At 41.3% G+C, this 12905-nt stretch overlaps 1 protein-coding gene across 2 annotated transcripts in view; it reads right to left on the bottom strand.

Annotated features, from left to right (window-relative positions):
* Window positions 1-12905, bottom strand: part of ube2o (ubiquitin-conjugating enzyme E2O) — a 45043-nt gene that overhangs the window by 1905 nt on the left and 30233 nt on the right. For both annotated transcript variants that reach the window (XM_028450931.1, XM_028450936.1), the window contains exons 8-22: window positions 12367-12517; window positions 12164-12221; window positions 10762-10921; window positions 9607-9762; window positions 8824-8978; window positions 8439-8551; window positions 8224-8352; window positions 7201-7290; window positions 6810-7122; window positions 5355-5722; window positions 5100-5283; window positions 3378-3514; window positions 2815-3018; window positions 973-1030; window positions 29-815 (exon numbers count right to left, since the gene is read on the bottom strand). In XM_028450931.1, coding sequence (XP_028306732.1) covers window positions 29-815; window positions 973-1030; window positions 2815-3018; window positions 3378-3514; window positions 5100-5283; window positions 5355-5722; window positions 6810-7122; window positions 7201-7290; window positions 8224-8352; window positions 8439-8551; window positions 8824-8978; window positions 9607-9762; window positions 10762-10921; window positions 12164-12221; window positions 12367-12517 — 3063 coding nt within the window. The remainder of the gene's footprint in view (window positions 1-28; window positions 816-972; window positions 1031-2814; window positions 3019-3377; window positions 3515-5099; window positions 5284-5354; window positions 5723-6809; window positions 7123-7200; window positions 7291-8223; window positions 8353-8438; window positions 8552-8823; window positions 8979-9606; window positions 9763-10761; window positions 10922-12163; window positions 12222-12366; window positions 12518-12905) is intronic.

Here is a 12905-nt window from a genome sequence, read left to right as displayed (position 1 = left end):
GATAGTGCACAGGTGTGTAGGCACTTACTTGTCCTCTGTGTGTTGTGGGATGTTGGCAGCAGTCAGTGCAGCTCTGTAGTGCAGCAGCACGCCTTTAACGCTCTTCACAAAACCTTTAGAGAGCGGGAACAGAGGGAAGCCAATGTCCGGGTATCCGCTACCCTCAGGGAGAAAACTCCTGTAGCTCCTCCTCCTTTTCTTTGGTCGCACCACTGGCTGGTTTCCTGAAGTGCCCACCCCTCCTCCCCCTCCTGCAGCAACAGACCCAGACTCCGACGTACCACTACGAACGATAGACCCCGACAGTGTGGAGGGTCCCAGGGGGCCGTCACAGTCCAAGCTGTGGCTAAGCTCATTAAGAGCGGCTGCAGTAGTGGAGGGACTGAGCCCCGAGTCCTCCAGCTCCTCCTCTATAATACTGCCCACTGCTGTGACCCCATCTTCTCTGACCTTGCCGGGACTGCTGTGGGACAGCGCCACAGGCCCCGCCCCCAAAGGCAGCTGCTCGTCCACGGGCTCCACGGACGGGGCTCGGTCCCTGCAGTGCTGCGACCTGTGATACCTCTCTGAGGCCTCGTGCAGCTCCAGCCACGTCTCCAGACGGTGGACCAGCCTCCAGCCACTGGACTCAAAGTGCTCCTGGATCTCCTGCCTGAAGACCTCCACAGGGTTCTGCAGGAGCTGCGTCATGGACTGCACCATCTTGATCAGAGCCATCTCGTTGTAGCAGCGACTGTTTTCGTAGCCCTCTTGCAGACCACGGTCACTGTCGAAGCCCGCCTCGTTATAGTACGGCTCATTGACCAGGATGAGACCTGTAGAGCAACAGTAGCACAACATTCCATTATTTCACCAACTATTTATCTAGGAAAATGAGAAGCAGATGCTCTGACTGTAATAATAATGCATTTTAAAGAGATGAGCTATATGTGTGCGTGTGTGTGTGTGTGTGTGTGTGTGTGTGTGTGTGACCTTGTATAGAGATGAGGACCTGCAGCAGGCTGGACTTGCTGGTCCATCTCTCAGTGCCCTGTGAATCACACAAACAGTAAAACCACTGACACTAGCGAGGTTTCCATCACCCTTGGAAATGTGCAAAATCTAAATAGCACAATAAAAACTTGTAATGGAAACACCTGAATCTAGTAAAAACTGTCAAATATCGCTAAAAGGTTTTGATGATTTCATGAGGGAGAGTTTCAGACATTTCAATATTGATACATGTTGCAAAAGTGCTATGGAAACACTTTTTCCACAAATACACATCACAGAACGTGATGTACCTGGTCACATGACCACTTCTCTCTGAGAAAACATGACGCAGTACGTGTAAACAGAAGAGGAGATGGGACAGTTCTTAGCATTACACTTAAACATTATTACTGCCACAATAGATGTGAAACAACAAAGGATTAGGGAGTGTTATAAGGAGGTTATGAGCGTCAGTCTTTCTGCAGCAAAGTCTCGCGGGATGAGATTTCACGGGACTTACAAGGCTCCTGCCCAAAACAACATTTAATGGAAACACATTCAAAGTGCAATTATACTTTTAACATTTTGAAATATTGTGTTTATTTTGCAAAAATCTGTAATGGAAACCCAGCTACAGACAGATGTGATGGTCGCAGGCTTAAACACTGGGGGAGGATTTGAACCCTGAACAATCGGGACCAAATCAGTGAGACTGGAGGTAATAGTGGCTCCAGAGGGTGAAGCTCTGCCAGAATAGCATCATTAAGGCATCACTTCCACTGAAGTCATCTACAGGTCCAGGGTCACAGCAGAGCTGGGATCTCTTTCATCATTTACAGCTGCTGGCCTCTGGGGGGAGCTACAGAGCAGTGAGAGGCCACCTATGTGTTCAATTCAGGGTTGGGGTCAATTATAATTGTAATCCAGTTATTGATGAATAATTACAATTATGGCATAATTACAATTGTAATTGAAATTTAAATAATCGGTTGCCGTCGCAACGGTAATTTCAAAGTAATTGAGTTCAGATAGTTGACTTTGTGAAGGACAATTTTTATAGAATTTCCATTGTAATTACAAATACAATTTAATTGAACACAACAGTTACGATATATGTTTTACATATATGTAGTTAATTATAAATATGTTTTATATCAAGTTTTCCCATTACCCATCAGTGGATCTTTACACCCATACAGGCAGTAAGGGTCAGAAGGGTTAGTGGGTTAGAGTTAGGATATAATAGAATTATATTTCAAAAGGGACAACACAATTTTACATTGCATGTTTGACGTGCGCTGATCTGATGTGGACATTAACAGTTGTCTGTTAATAAAAGCAGGCTCATCAATATGTCATTTGTATGAGCAAAAAATAGGTTTTAATTGTCGGTTTAGGGTCGGGCTCTGATATAAATAATGAATGTCTGTCGGACCTGTTGGTTTCAGTTTTGCTCTGTCGAGTTTGGGTCAATTGAATAAGGTTCATATCATAAATGGTCTGTGTTTAAAAGCAAATCGGCACCTTTTTCTTTCTACTCGTCCTCCTCCACCTGCTCATTAATTCTCTGGCTCCACTGCACAAAAACTTTGAGACAAACGCATCAATGTGCATGCGGGTCAGATTGGAGCCGCAAACTGTTCACGCTGGAGCCTGATACAGGTCACATTTTAAATGTTAATGTGAACAACAGACAAACAAAAAATCAGATCTGAGCAAAAAAAAAGGCTTGCAGTGTTAACGTAGCCTGTTCATCCTATGTATGTCCCACAGTCCATCAGGAGTGCTTCGTTTAAAAATCCAAACCTCTAAACAGGACAAAGCCTTAGTGCAGGTGCTCACCTTTCCAATCCAGGTGCCCAGCAGGCTGACGCACACCTTGCCGTTGTCGTACAGGTTGGGGTTGAGGCGTCCACTGCACTGGGACAGGTAGCGAAACAGAGGCGGCACAACTGGGTAAATGTTAGGCAGTTGGATGTCGAACAGGAAGAGGCCGTCCTCGTAGGGAGTACGAGTTGGTCCTTTAATCAGAGCTGAGAACAGGTCCTGTATCAGAGGAGGAAGGAGGACGTTTGTCAAAAAAAAAGTTTGAAAGCACGACTGGTTCACTGAGTTATTTATCTGTGAGCTTAACGCGCCTCCTGCTCACATGATGGTTTAATATATATATATATATACACACAAGTTTAAATTACCATTGTGGAATGTAATGTGTGTATTTTTGATTGATCACACACTGCCTGTCCTCTGACTGTTTGTTAATCTGAAGCCTTAAGTAAGAAAAATACTTCATGTTTGAGGGAACTGTTTGTCTGACTATTATCAGTGATGAGCATTCAGCCTGTGTGTGTGTGTGTGTCAGTAGCAGTCAGTGTGGTACCGTCTGTCACTGTAAGGACACTCACCATGCGGTCTTCAAAGGTTTTGACCATGATGCCCTCTGGCAGCGACGTGGCCAGAAGAGCCATTTCCTTCCTCACAGTACTGAAGAACTTCTTGGCCTCGGCAGCTTGGAACTCCATCTTTTTAAAGGAGTGGGTTTCTGTGAGACACGTGGAAGGAGAAGGAATGTTATCACTACAAACCACAATGCAACGTTGTTTATAACTTATCAGTTTGTATCAAACAAACAAAATTTGATACAACACTAGTAGGGCCTTTCACTTTCCGTGATTAAGAAAGTTGGACGGAAAAATGTATTTCATGTTCTGAAACGGAAAATGCAATCTGACCCATTTTTTTTTCTTCTTTTCTCTCTTTTTATAAAGCTAGGACCCAACAGGACACAGAAATGACACACACATGTTTTGGGAAAGTATCATGCATTTACACTTTTTTAATTCAAAAGTGTGACAAACGGACAAATACGTCCAATTCTGCCCATCATTTTGTTCAACATCTCGCACTAGGTGTTCCAGTTCAACTAGTGATCATGTTATCCATTGACTTAAATGAATGCAGAGCAACGGAATCCAATTATTACAACTGCATTCAAAGCTGAAAAGGCTCTGGTTCAAAGACAGGTTTAGCTGTTAGGTGTATAAAAAACATGAGGGTTTTTTGCCAGTTGTCGGCAGGGTTGGGGTCAATTCTAATTGTAATCCAGTTATTGATCATTACAATTATGGCGTAGTTATAATTCTTATTTTTAAAATCAGTTGTTGTAGTAATCTTAATTAAATTGTAATTGAGTTTAAATAATTGACTTTGTAATTGTAATTGCCATGAAAATTGTGTAAAAATTGTCAATTGTTAATTATTTAAATATGTTTCATATCAAGCTTTCCCACATTTTACTATTTAAAAAAAAATTGAGGGTTATACTGAAACAAAAATGGCTCAGATGCCCACACTAAAAATAATAAAAGCTATATTTGAATTGATTAGGAAGCTTAACAAGGTAATCAAGACGATAGGACAGAAATTAGATGACATATTTGCTTAGTGTATTTTACAGCTGATTTAGGACCTGAGATGCTAACAGAAAGTTAACAAGAGGAAGGTTAACTTTTATTAAGTGATTTATTTGAGGCTTAGTAATTGTGATGAACTGTAATTGAAATTTAGTATGTGAGAACGTAATTGACTTTCTGAGGATAAAAAAGAACTGTAATTCAAACGCCGGAAAATGTAATTGTCTCTGAAAAATGTAATTGACCCCAACCCTGGTTGTTGGTAATTAAAGGTTTCACAAGTAATGCTTGGGGACCATGCCATGGGTTGCCATGGTATTTCTCCCAATATACGTGTGGCTGAGGGTCTAGCAGTGTGGCTGACCATCATGTTAAACTCTTGCAATGTAAATCTTGCGTGACTTCTGGGTAACCTTTGTGTTTTTGGAAAATCATCTGAAGCATACTGTATACATATTAAATCATTAACAGTAGTTGACTATTAACTCTGTTTAGTACGTTTGGTATGAGTTGGAGAAGTTTAATAGCCAGTAAAGTCAGCTAAATTGGGAAAGATGATTAAATGAAAACCTAATGGAAAAGTGAAAATGAGTAAACGCTGAAATGGAGGCCCTACACTAGAATAAAAAAGATGACTGAAACAGCTTTTTTTCAGTTCATAATCAGACTGATGAACAGAAAAAGGCAGCGAGGAGTTTCATGCCTTTGTCTCACCTGGTGAACTCTCCAGCACAGAGAACACCTCCCCCTTGGCACTGGTAAAGGTCACGCCTGGCTTGCCTCCGCTTTGCTGACAGAGGACTGGTTTGTCACTGAGGAGCTCACTGGGCCAGTCAGGTCCTCCTACTGGAGTGTGTGGTTCCTGCTGGAGCTTCTCCTCAGCAGCTGCTCTCTCTGCCTGAACAGGAAAACATAAGTAGGTAGGACAGGAAGTGCATGATTACAGCACAGATGTTATTGGACACTTACTTCTATCCCTGCTCCGCCACCCCCGGCCGATTCCACCACAGCCTCCATCTTCTCTTCCTCCACAATGGCTACGTTGTCCAGTGTCTTCCTCAGGTTGTCGTGCAGCTTTTTGATGTCATCTAGGAAACGTTTCTCCTTGGTTGGTTTCTCAGTCGCTGTTGGCAACACTAAACTGGCAACATTAGCTGCAGAGGTGGGTTCTGTTGAGGTCGGGGACGTGGGAGAGCCACCGGTCCACAGTTGCTCCACCGTCATGTTCTTCAGGCTCTCCAGGATCTTCAAGGCCTCTTTCAACTCCCTGATACCCCGCGAGGCGCCGTCCTTCAAGGGCTTCTCTGCACCATTCACTGCTGCTCCTGGAGTCGCTCCTGACGGGACATTTGAATATGTTAAGGTTTCATTTATTCAGACAATTTTTTTCACTTTGATGCCCTGACATGTTTTCACTGCCATCAGTCTTCCTTAGAGGTGTTTGCTAATCATTTTGATTTGTCCTAATGAGTTCTTTTTGGGCATGGCCAACTTAGTTCTGTCAGGCTGGCCACGCCCCCTGTCACCTGATGGTCTCTGGAGAAGAGATTCCCAGGTGTAGGACACTAAAAATGTTTAAGGACACATCAAAGAAATCAGCAGATCAGGATCATGTTAGGAGATCAAAGTAAATTTGCTGAAAAAGGTGTCTACATAAATGAAACCTTAACATATTGTTTCTATTTAGTTTAAAGGAGGTGGCATGAAAAATAATGTGTACAGCTTCTTTGACTACATTGTTATGCCTTGCTTTATTAAAGAATGATGTTTCAGTTTAATTCATAGTCATCCTCAGCTTTGCCCAGCCAAATATCAGCTTCAAAAAAAGTATTACTTTGAAATGAAACAACCACACAATAAAGATTATTCACTAGTTAATGATGACACTTAACATATGATTGATTAAAACACTGACTATTATTTTCCAAAGTTTAACAATGTTCAGGAGCAAATAGTCATATTTTGTTTGTCAATGTTAATGTTGATCTATTCTAACAGACATGTTAAGGGGAATGATAATTGAAAGATTCAGAGGTGAAAGTAATGAATTACAAGTATTCATGGTACTGTAATTTGTAATTGAGGTATGGATAAATCAGTAATTTTACTTGTGCTTAATACATTTTAAAATCAGTAAAGTAATTCCTTAAAGTTCTACACCCAACTGTTAGTGAGTAAATTGTTTATTTATTGTTTTAAAATGATCAACCGACGTTGTGAAACTACAACAAATGAAATGTATACAAGGGAACCATGGCAAGATTTATTACCAAAAATAAACGAGGGGGTTAAAAGTAACTCGTAATTTTTACTTTGAGTACTATTTAATTGAGCTACTTCTTATTTGTACTTGAGTACTTCTACTTGAGAAAGATATATCAGTACTCTTTAGACCTCTGGAAAGATAGTCACTGAGCTCCTCACCTCCTCCTGAAGCAGGACTGCTCACAGCTGCTGAAGCCTCTCCCTCTTCTCCAGCGCCTCCTTTGGTGGGACTGGTCACTGCTGGATTGCTGCCTTCCTGTGGAGGAATGATGAAGGTGGAGCAACTTGTGGGAGTCGGGGTTGGGGTGGCCACGCCAACGCTGACTAGGCTGTTATCCTCTGTGGTCAGCCCATTGTCCGTCTCCCAGCTGTCGCTCTCGTCCTCCCATTCCTCAGTGGACAGGACACTGCTTGTTTCTTCTGCAGAGTCATAGTCGGTCTCTTCAATCTCTGACTCCACGTTGTAAAGGTGCTGTTGGATGGAAGGTCGGACTGTCAGCAGATTCTCATGTTCAAATGTGTTCAATCTCACTAAAAGGCACATGTTTACCTGCGGTAAGACGATAGTCGTGGAGTTGTCTGCCCACACTACCTCCACCTTGCTGCTCACATCCACCCTGAACACCTGACCCACCGACGTCTGAGAGGCAAAAAACTACAACGATGAACAAAAAGCGTAGATCCAGGGCGTGTTTATACAACCTGTGAAGGACTCCTCAGTGCTACTCTAAAAAGACAATTTTATATAGGATTGGTAAAATTCATCCTGAAATTAATTTGTCAATATTCAATGCCTGAAAGGAAATGTGCAATCGACTTTGGGTTCTTTAGGTTAAATTGGTGCAGTCTAACACTGGGTGGAGTCTGCTGAGGCTAAATAACTGTCCTATTCACAGAGATTATGCTTTAAATAATAATTTTAATTTCAAATGAGAGGGTGACTTCAGGTAGGGTTTTCAACCTTGGGGTCGTGACCCCATGTGACATCGCCTAGAATTGAAATTAGGTCACCTGAAATGTCTACTAATTGATAATAAAAAAATTACATTTAAAATGTTTAATTATTAATCTTTCTCAAATTATAACACTACAAACAATCGTAAACAACTGTAATCTATCGTTTGGTTTTCTCAAATATAAATCTAGTAAAATAAAAAGCAGTATAAAAATATGTGAGCTAGTTTATGTTGTCACTTTGCGTACTAATCCTCGTAAAAAACTTATTACTTTTAAAAATGTATTCTACTAGTCTCTGTGGTCACTAAAAATCCAACATCAAAACAGAGTCATGACCCAAAAAAGGTTGGGAACCACTGCCTTAACTCTTTGTACTGAGGCATATTTACCATTATCAATGGATCTGTATGTAAATCATTTGTAAACTAAATCATTTGTCTTTGCTGAAGAAAATGCGAGTGAGGACGCAGGTAATACAGGTAGGACAGGAAACCGTCACAGAACTTGCTTTTATTTTGAAGGTGCCGCCTACAACCACAGAGCGTGACTGAAATGTTCAGTCAATGGAACTATTTGGCACCAAGTGTAAACAAAGGAACAAATGGTTAATCGTTACCTCGTTTTCACACTCGTTCTGTCCGTTCTCTGAGTTCCAGATTCTGATGACGATGTCAGTTGTACGGAAGTGAAAATCTGGGTGATCAGCAATATCGTACACGCTGACATCCTCCTCCACACCAATAACCTTCATTGAGACAAAACATCCATGTCGTTATTCAGCTGTGTTTTGTTGGCACTGTGCCTAATCATTAATCATGGCGATCCTCTGACCTCGACGTCGTCACTGGTGGAGTTTAGCTTGATCCACTTCACAACGCATGTTCTGCCTTTGTGATCACCAGACTGGATCACACCGTACACGTTGGGATCCTGCAGGGCTTGAGCTGAAACAAGGTAAGCACACCAGTGAAGTAAAACAAGCAACGTACAACAAGCAGGAAAACTAACTGGGCTTTAGGTTTAACCTCAACACTTGGAATCGGCCACATATTTACACACCAGCATGGCCCAGTTTAAAACCATTACCCACACACAGAGGGAAGTAAACTGTCCCACAAACATAAAAATGTTACCAAAGAACAGACACGTTGCACAGTTTAAAAAAAGGAAAAGTATCAAATTAACAGGAAGAGGAGGATCCCAAATCATTTCTTACATCGTTTATCAACAACAAAGTCCCCGGGGCAAAACTCATGACTGTCCAGGTGCTGAATGGGTATGAGGTCATTTGATCGAATCCCTCTCTCCACCCGCCCATCCTTCCACATCACATCAGCTGTGGTCTTTGTGGATAAGACCTCCACGGCCACCCTGGAAATGAAAGCCAAGCATCTGGTAAAAACTGTTCTTGATCAGCACTGCAACACTGAGTTTGTTTCAGTTTAAGTCTGAAAGTACAGTTAAGGAAAACTAGGACCAAAATAGTCAGTCAACAAAACTAACATTTGTGTCTACTCTGTAGGTCTGTGGGTAGCAGTAGATCTTTAGTTAAGCCACATAAAAATTTTAGAGTCAAACAAAAACTACCATAGAAAAAAAACATGGCTGCAGAGCTTTTTAGAGAAGAGCTTAAAACTCAATTGTAAGCAGCACCAAAAAAGGTTAACTTGACAAACACACTAAGAATTCAGTTCTTGGTTTAAACTTCAGTGCTGAATATAAAGAAAACACAAACACACTGACATTTTTGTGTCTTTCGTATGACAATTTGTTTTCTAGTTTCATTGGTTTACATTAAAATAACTAAAGAAATTAACTCCACAGAATAAATATTAATAATTTTATCACAGTGAAGTGTGAGATAAAACATGATCCCACCAGTAACATCAGGCCTATTCATGGTAAAGGTCCAATTTCTGACTGCAGGGTGGGACTATTAAGACCTTTGATGGTGGGGAACTGGGAGGTTGAAAGAACAAGACCAGTGACATTAACTCACCGGTCTCCTGGCTTAAACTCTCTGGAGAACTTGGTCCTCTTCTTCTTGTGCTTCCTCTTTAGGTTCCTGATGGACAGTGGGATGCTCTTCTTGCGACTGGTGCCCAGACCTCCACTGTGAGAAGAGGCTGTGGAGCTCGCGGATGACGTCAGAGAGCTGCAGACAAGGAACAGTCCAATACAGTAATGTCCCCTGATGTTTACATTTACTTCTTTTGTGTTAAACGTCATTGAACAGCAAACAATGTAAAAAAAACCATCTGTGGATGCACAAACCCAAAAACTAAAAACCCTTAAGTCTTCGTCATTTATCGTGCTTTGGTGCACCTCACTATAAAGATGTGGGAGGTGATTTTGATGAGGATCAGGGCGATAGATACTAAATGTCATCATGTCTTTTCCTCACTTTCTTGTGATAAAATAACTGAACAAATTTCATGCATGGGATGTACCTTACCCTGCTTGGCTAAGTAAATTCAAGAACCCCCTTTGTTCGACTAAAATGTTTTGCTCAGAATACTATGACAAAACAACTATTGAGCACAATGATGGAATGAATGAGTGATAACCCATTTTGAAGAATATAATTTTGTAAATAGGTGGAATGACAGTATTTAGCGTCTCTTTAATAGATTTATCTCTATCATTTGTATCATTTTAGTCATCTTCTGCCTGGTGTGGGACCTTGTATTTTCTAATTAAGATCATTTTCATCATCATTTTTAACTGAAAATAAACATTATAAAATCCCATATTTTTAATGATTTAATTTGTTAATTTCCCACTCTCTCTCTCTCTTTCTCAAGTACTCGCTGTAGCTCCATCTTAAACATTGACCTAATGCATGTTTTTTATGCAAAAAATGACACCATTTCTGGAAGAGGGTGCATGATCCGAGTCTCAAGGTTGTTGAAACTCCACAATCCACCAACATGGTAACTCTTTGGTACGGAATTGGATAAAACACTGGATGCCATACAAAAGGATCAACAAATATTCTTTATAACAAAGACATGCATCTTACTGAAATTGAATCAGCAAAGACCTCCACCATTTAATTTGCCACAACAAATCTTAAATGAAAGACGTGCCATCCCTTTCATTAGAAGACGCTCCCTCCCACTACCAACTAGGCAGTGGTAATCTTATACTAGACCTTGTGTCATCCGTGTCCTCTGCAGCCTCATCATCGGCGTCCTGCTCCCCGTGTTCAGCTGGGGAGTCATTGGTGTTCAGTGGAGCTGGTGGGTTCTGCACTGGTGCTACTGGGCCGTTGTTTGAATGAGACAAATCTGATTGTTCTGATTTGTGCTCGGCTAGAAAATATGTGGAAAGAGACAAAGGATTTCAGTGGAGTACTGGTACATGCATGTCTAAAATTGTGTCACTAAAATTAAAATGTTCAGGATCTAACTTTTTAATCAACCAAGGCACAATTTGTGTATTTTAGTGCACGACTTCACGTATTCACACCTGCCTGTTTGTTCCGACACAGAAAACGTTTTCTCCAAAGATCGATTCGTTTGGACACGTGTGAACATAACAATCGCTCTCTGTAGCGGTATAAGACAAGCGATCTCGGCTCGCTTCCATTCTACACCTGTAGCAGATAGTTTGCAGTGAAAACATAACCCACATAGAAACTGACAACTGACTCACTACTGTGGTTCATCCACCAATAAAGAGGCTCAGTGATACACCCGGCTGCAAGCGTCAACCAAAACTTTAGAAATCGTAGAAGGTCAGACGCCTCATTGAAAACCGGGCAGGTGAGCAGCTTACAGATAAACTCACCTGATGACTGTCTGTAGTGTGTGTGAATGCGTGATGCGCAGAAAGTCTCCCATCACAACCTGTCAGCATCTGTGATTACTTGAAGTAACATGTCGTGTTTTTATTAGAGGGAGTAGGTTAATATTTCCATGTGCAGTCGATTCACAATAGAACTGGACATTTTCTTTATTTATGCAACACTGGTAGATGAACCATTGAAATGAACAAAAACACCTAGCCACACTTGCTGTTGCTGCTCCATGGAGCTCCGGATGTCCTGTTACTAGATTTGTTTATACCGCCATGTTGGCAGTAGAAGCAGCAGCTACAATGAACGCTTTTTATGTCTCTCGAGTCAGTATCCGGACATATAGAACTACTTCATTGGTTTTCCGTCGTCCTACTCTGGTAAATGCTGAATTATTGTTTTAGCCCAAGCTTTTTCTTTCAGGATTTCTGTCCAATGAGAGAACAGCTGCTCTGTGAACTGTTACCATGTGAACAAACTATTGTCATTTAGCTTGTGAATCGAAACAAACCACAGCTGTGAATACACCCAAAGTTACACAAGTTTTACATAGTAGCCATATGTGTTACTTGTGCTACTGACATAAGAAGCATTTAGCTACTGTGTTGGTCAGCACACATGTTAAAGCTATTAAATAACTAAGAATCAATTACTATTGCATACAAATTATATATTATTATATTACTTCAGATAAGAAATAAGTAATTTAACATATATCTTCTGTTTAGTGTGTTTGTGTGCGAGCGTAATGTCTCACCTTGTACGTCAGCATTGTCGGTCTTCTTCCCAGAGTCCTTTTTAAACATTCGTTTAAGCTGAAAGACCAAAGACCAGACATTTAAATAAAGCCACAACACAAAATAACAACAAACATACAATATTGCATTTCCTAACAAACTTTAAAGAACAAGTAGAACACAGCAGAGAATCCATGCAACTTGAGCTATAATGTGTAATTACCTTTCTGACAACGGGGTCTTCTGGAAGAACAGGGGCCCCCTCGGGCCCTTCACACGTGATGAGTGTGGCATCACCTTTGGCAGGGAAGACGTAGAGCGCCCTTTCTCCCAGCTGCCTCTGAGTGTGGTCGTAGTAGCCCAGACGTCTCACCCTAAAGTTGGCCGAGTGTTAATGAAGATTAATGAAAGTTGAGGAAGATTGTCTTAGGGTCAAAGAGGTGGACTAGTAAGAGTAGGGTTGCAGGTTCCTGGGCCTACAGTGGTGGGCCCATGAGCAAAGCCCTTCACCTTTAAATGCTTCCTGAGCATTACATTGTGGCAGCAAACTGCTTTTTAAAGCTGCAGTATGTAGAATCTGTGAGACTGGAATGGAAACAACCCCCTCCCCTCCCTGCTTCGAATCCACCAACATCCTTGTGAACACGCACAATTGTGGAATTATTTGCAGTGAGTTTGTTGCTAAATCTGGTGACTTTCCAACTCTTACTCACTTTTCTCAAAAGCAACTAGCGACAAATCTAGTGACATTTTCTCGTGTTT

Source organism: Gouania willdenowi, chromosome 1, assembly GCF_900634775.1.
Source record: "Gouania willdenowi chromosome 1, fGouWil2.1, whole genome shotgun sequence".
NCBI classification, from domain to species: domain Eukaryota; kingdom Metazoa; phylum Chordata; class Actinopteri; order Blenniiformes; family Gobiesocidae; genus Gouania; species Gouania willdenowi.
Note: the sequence above shows the minus strand (reverse complement) of the source record. Positions and strands in the feature narration are given on the sequence as shown.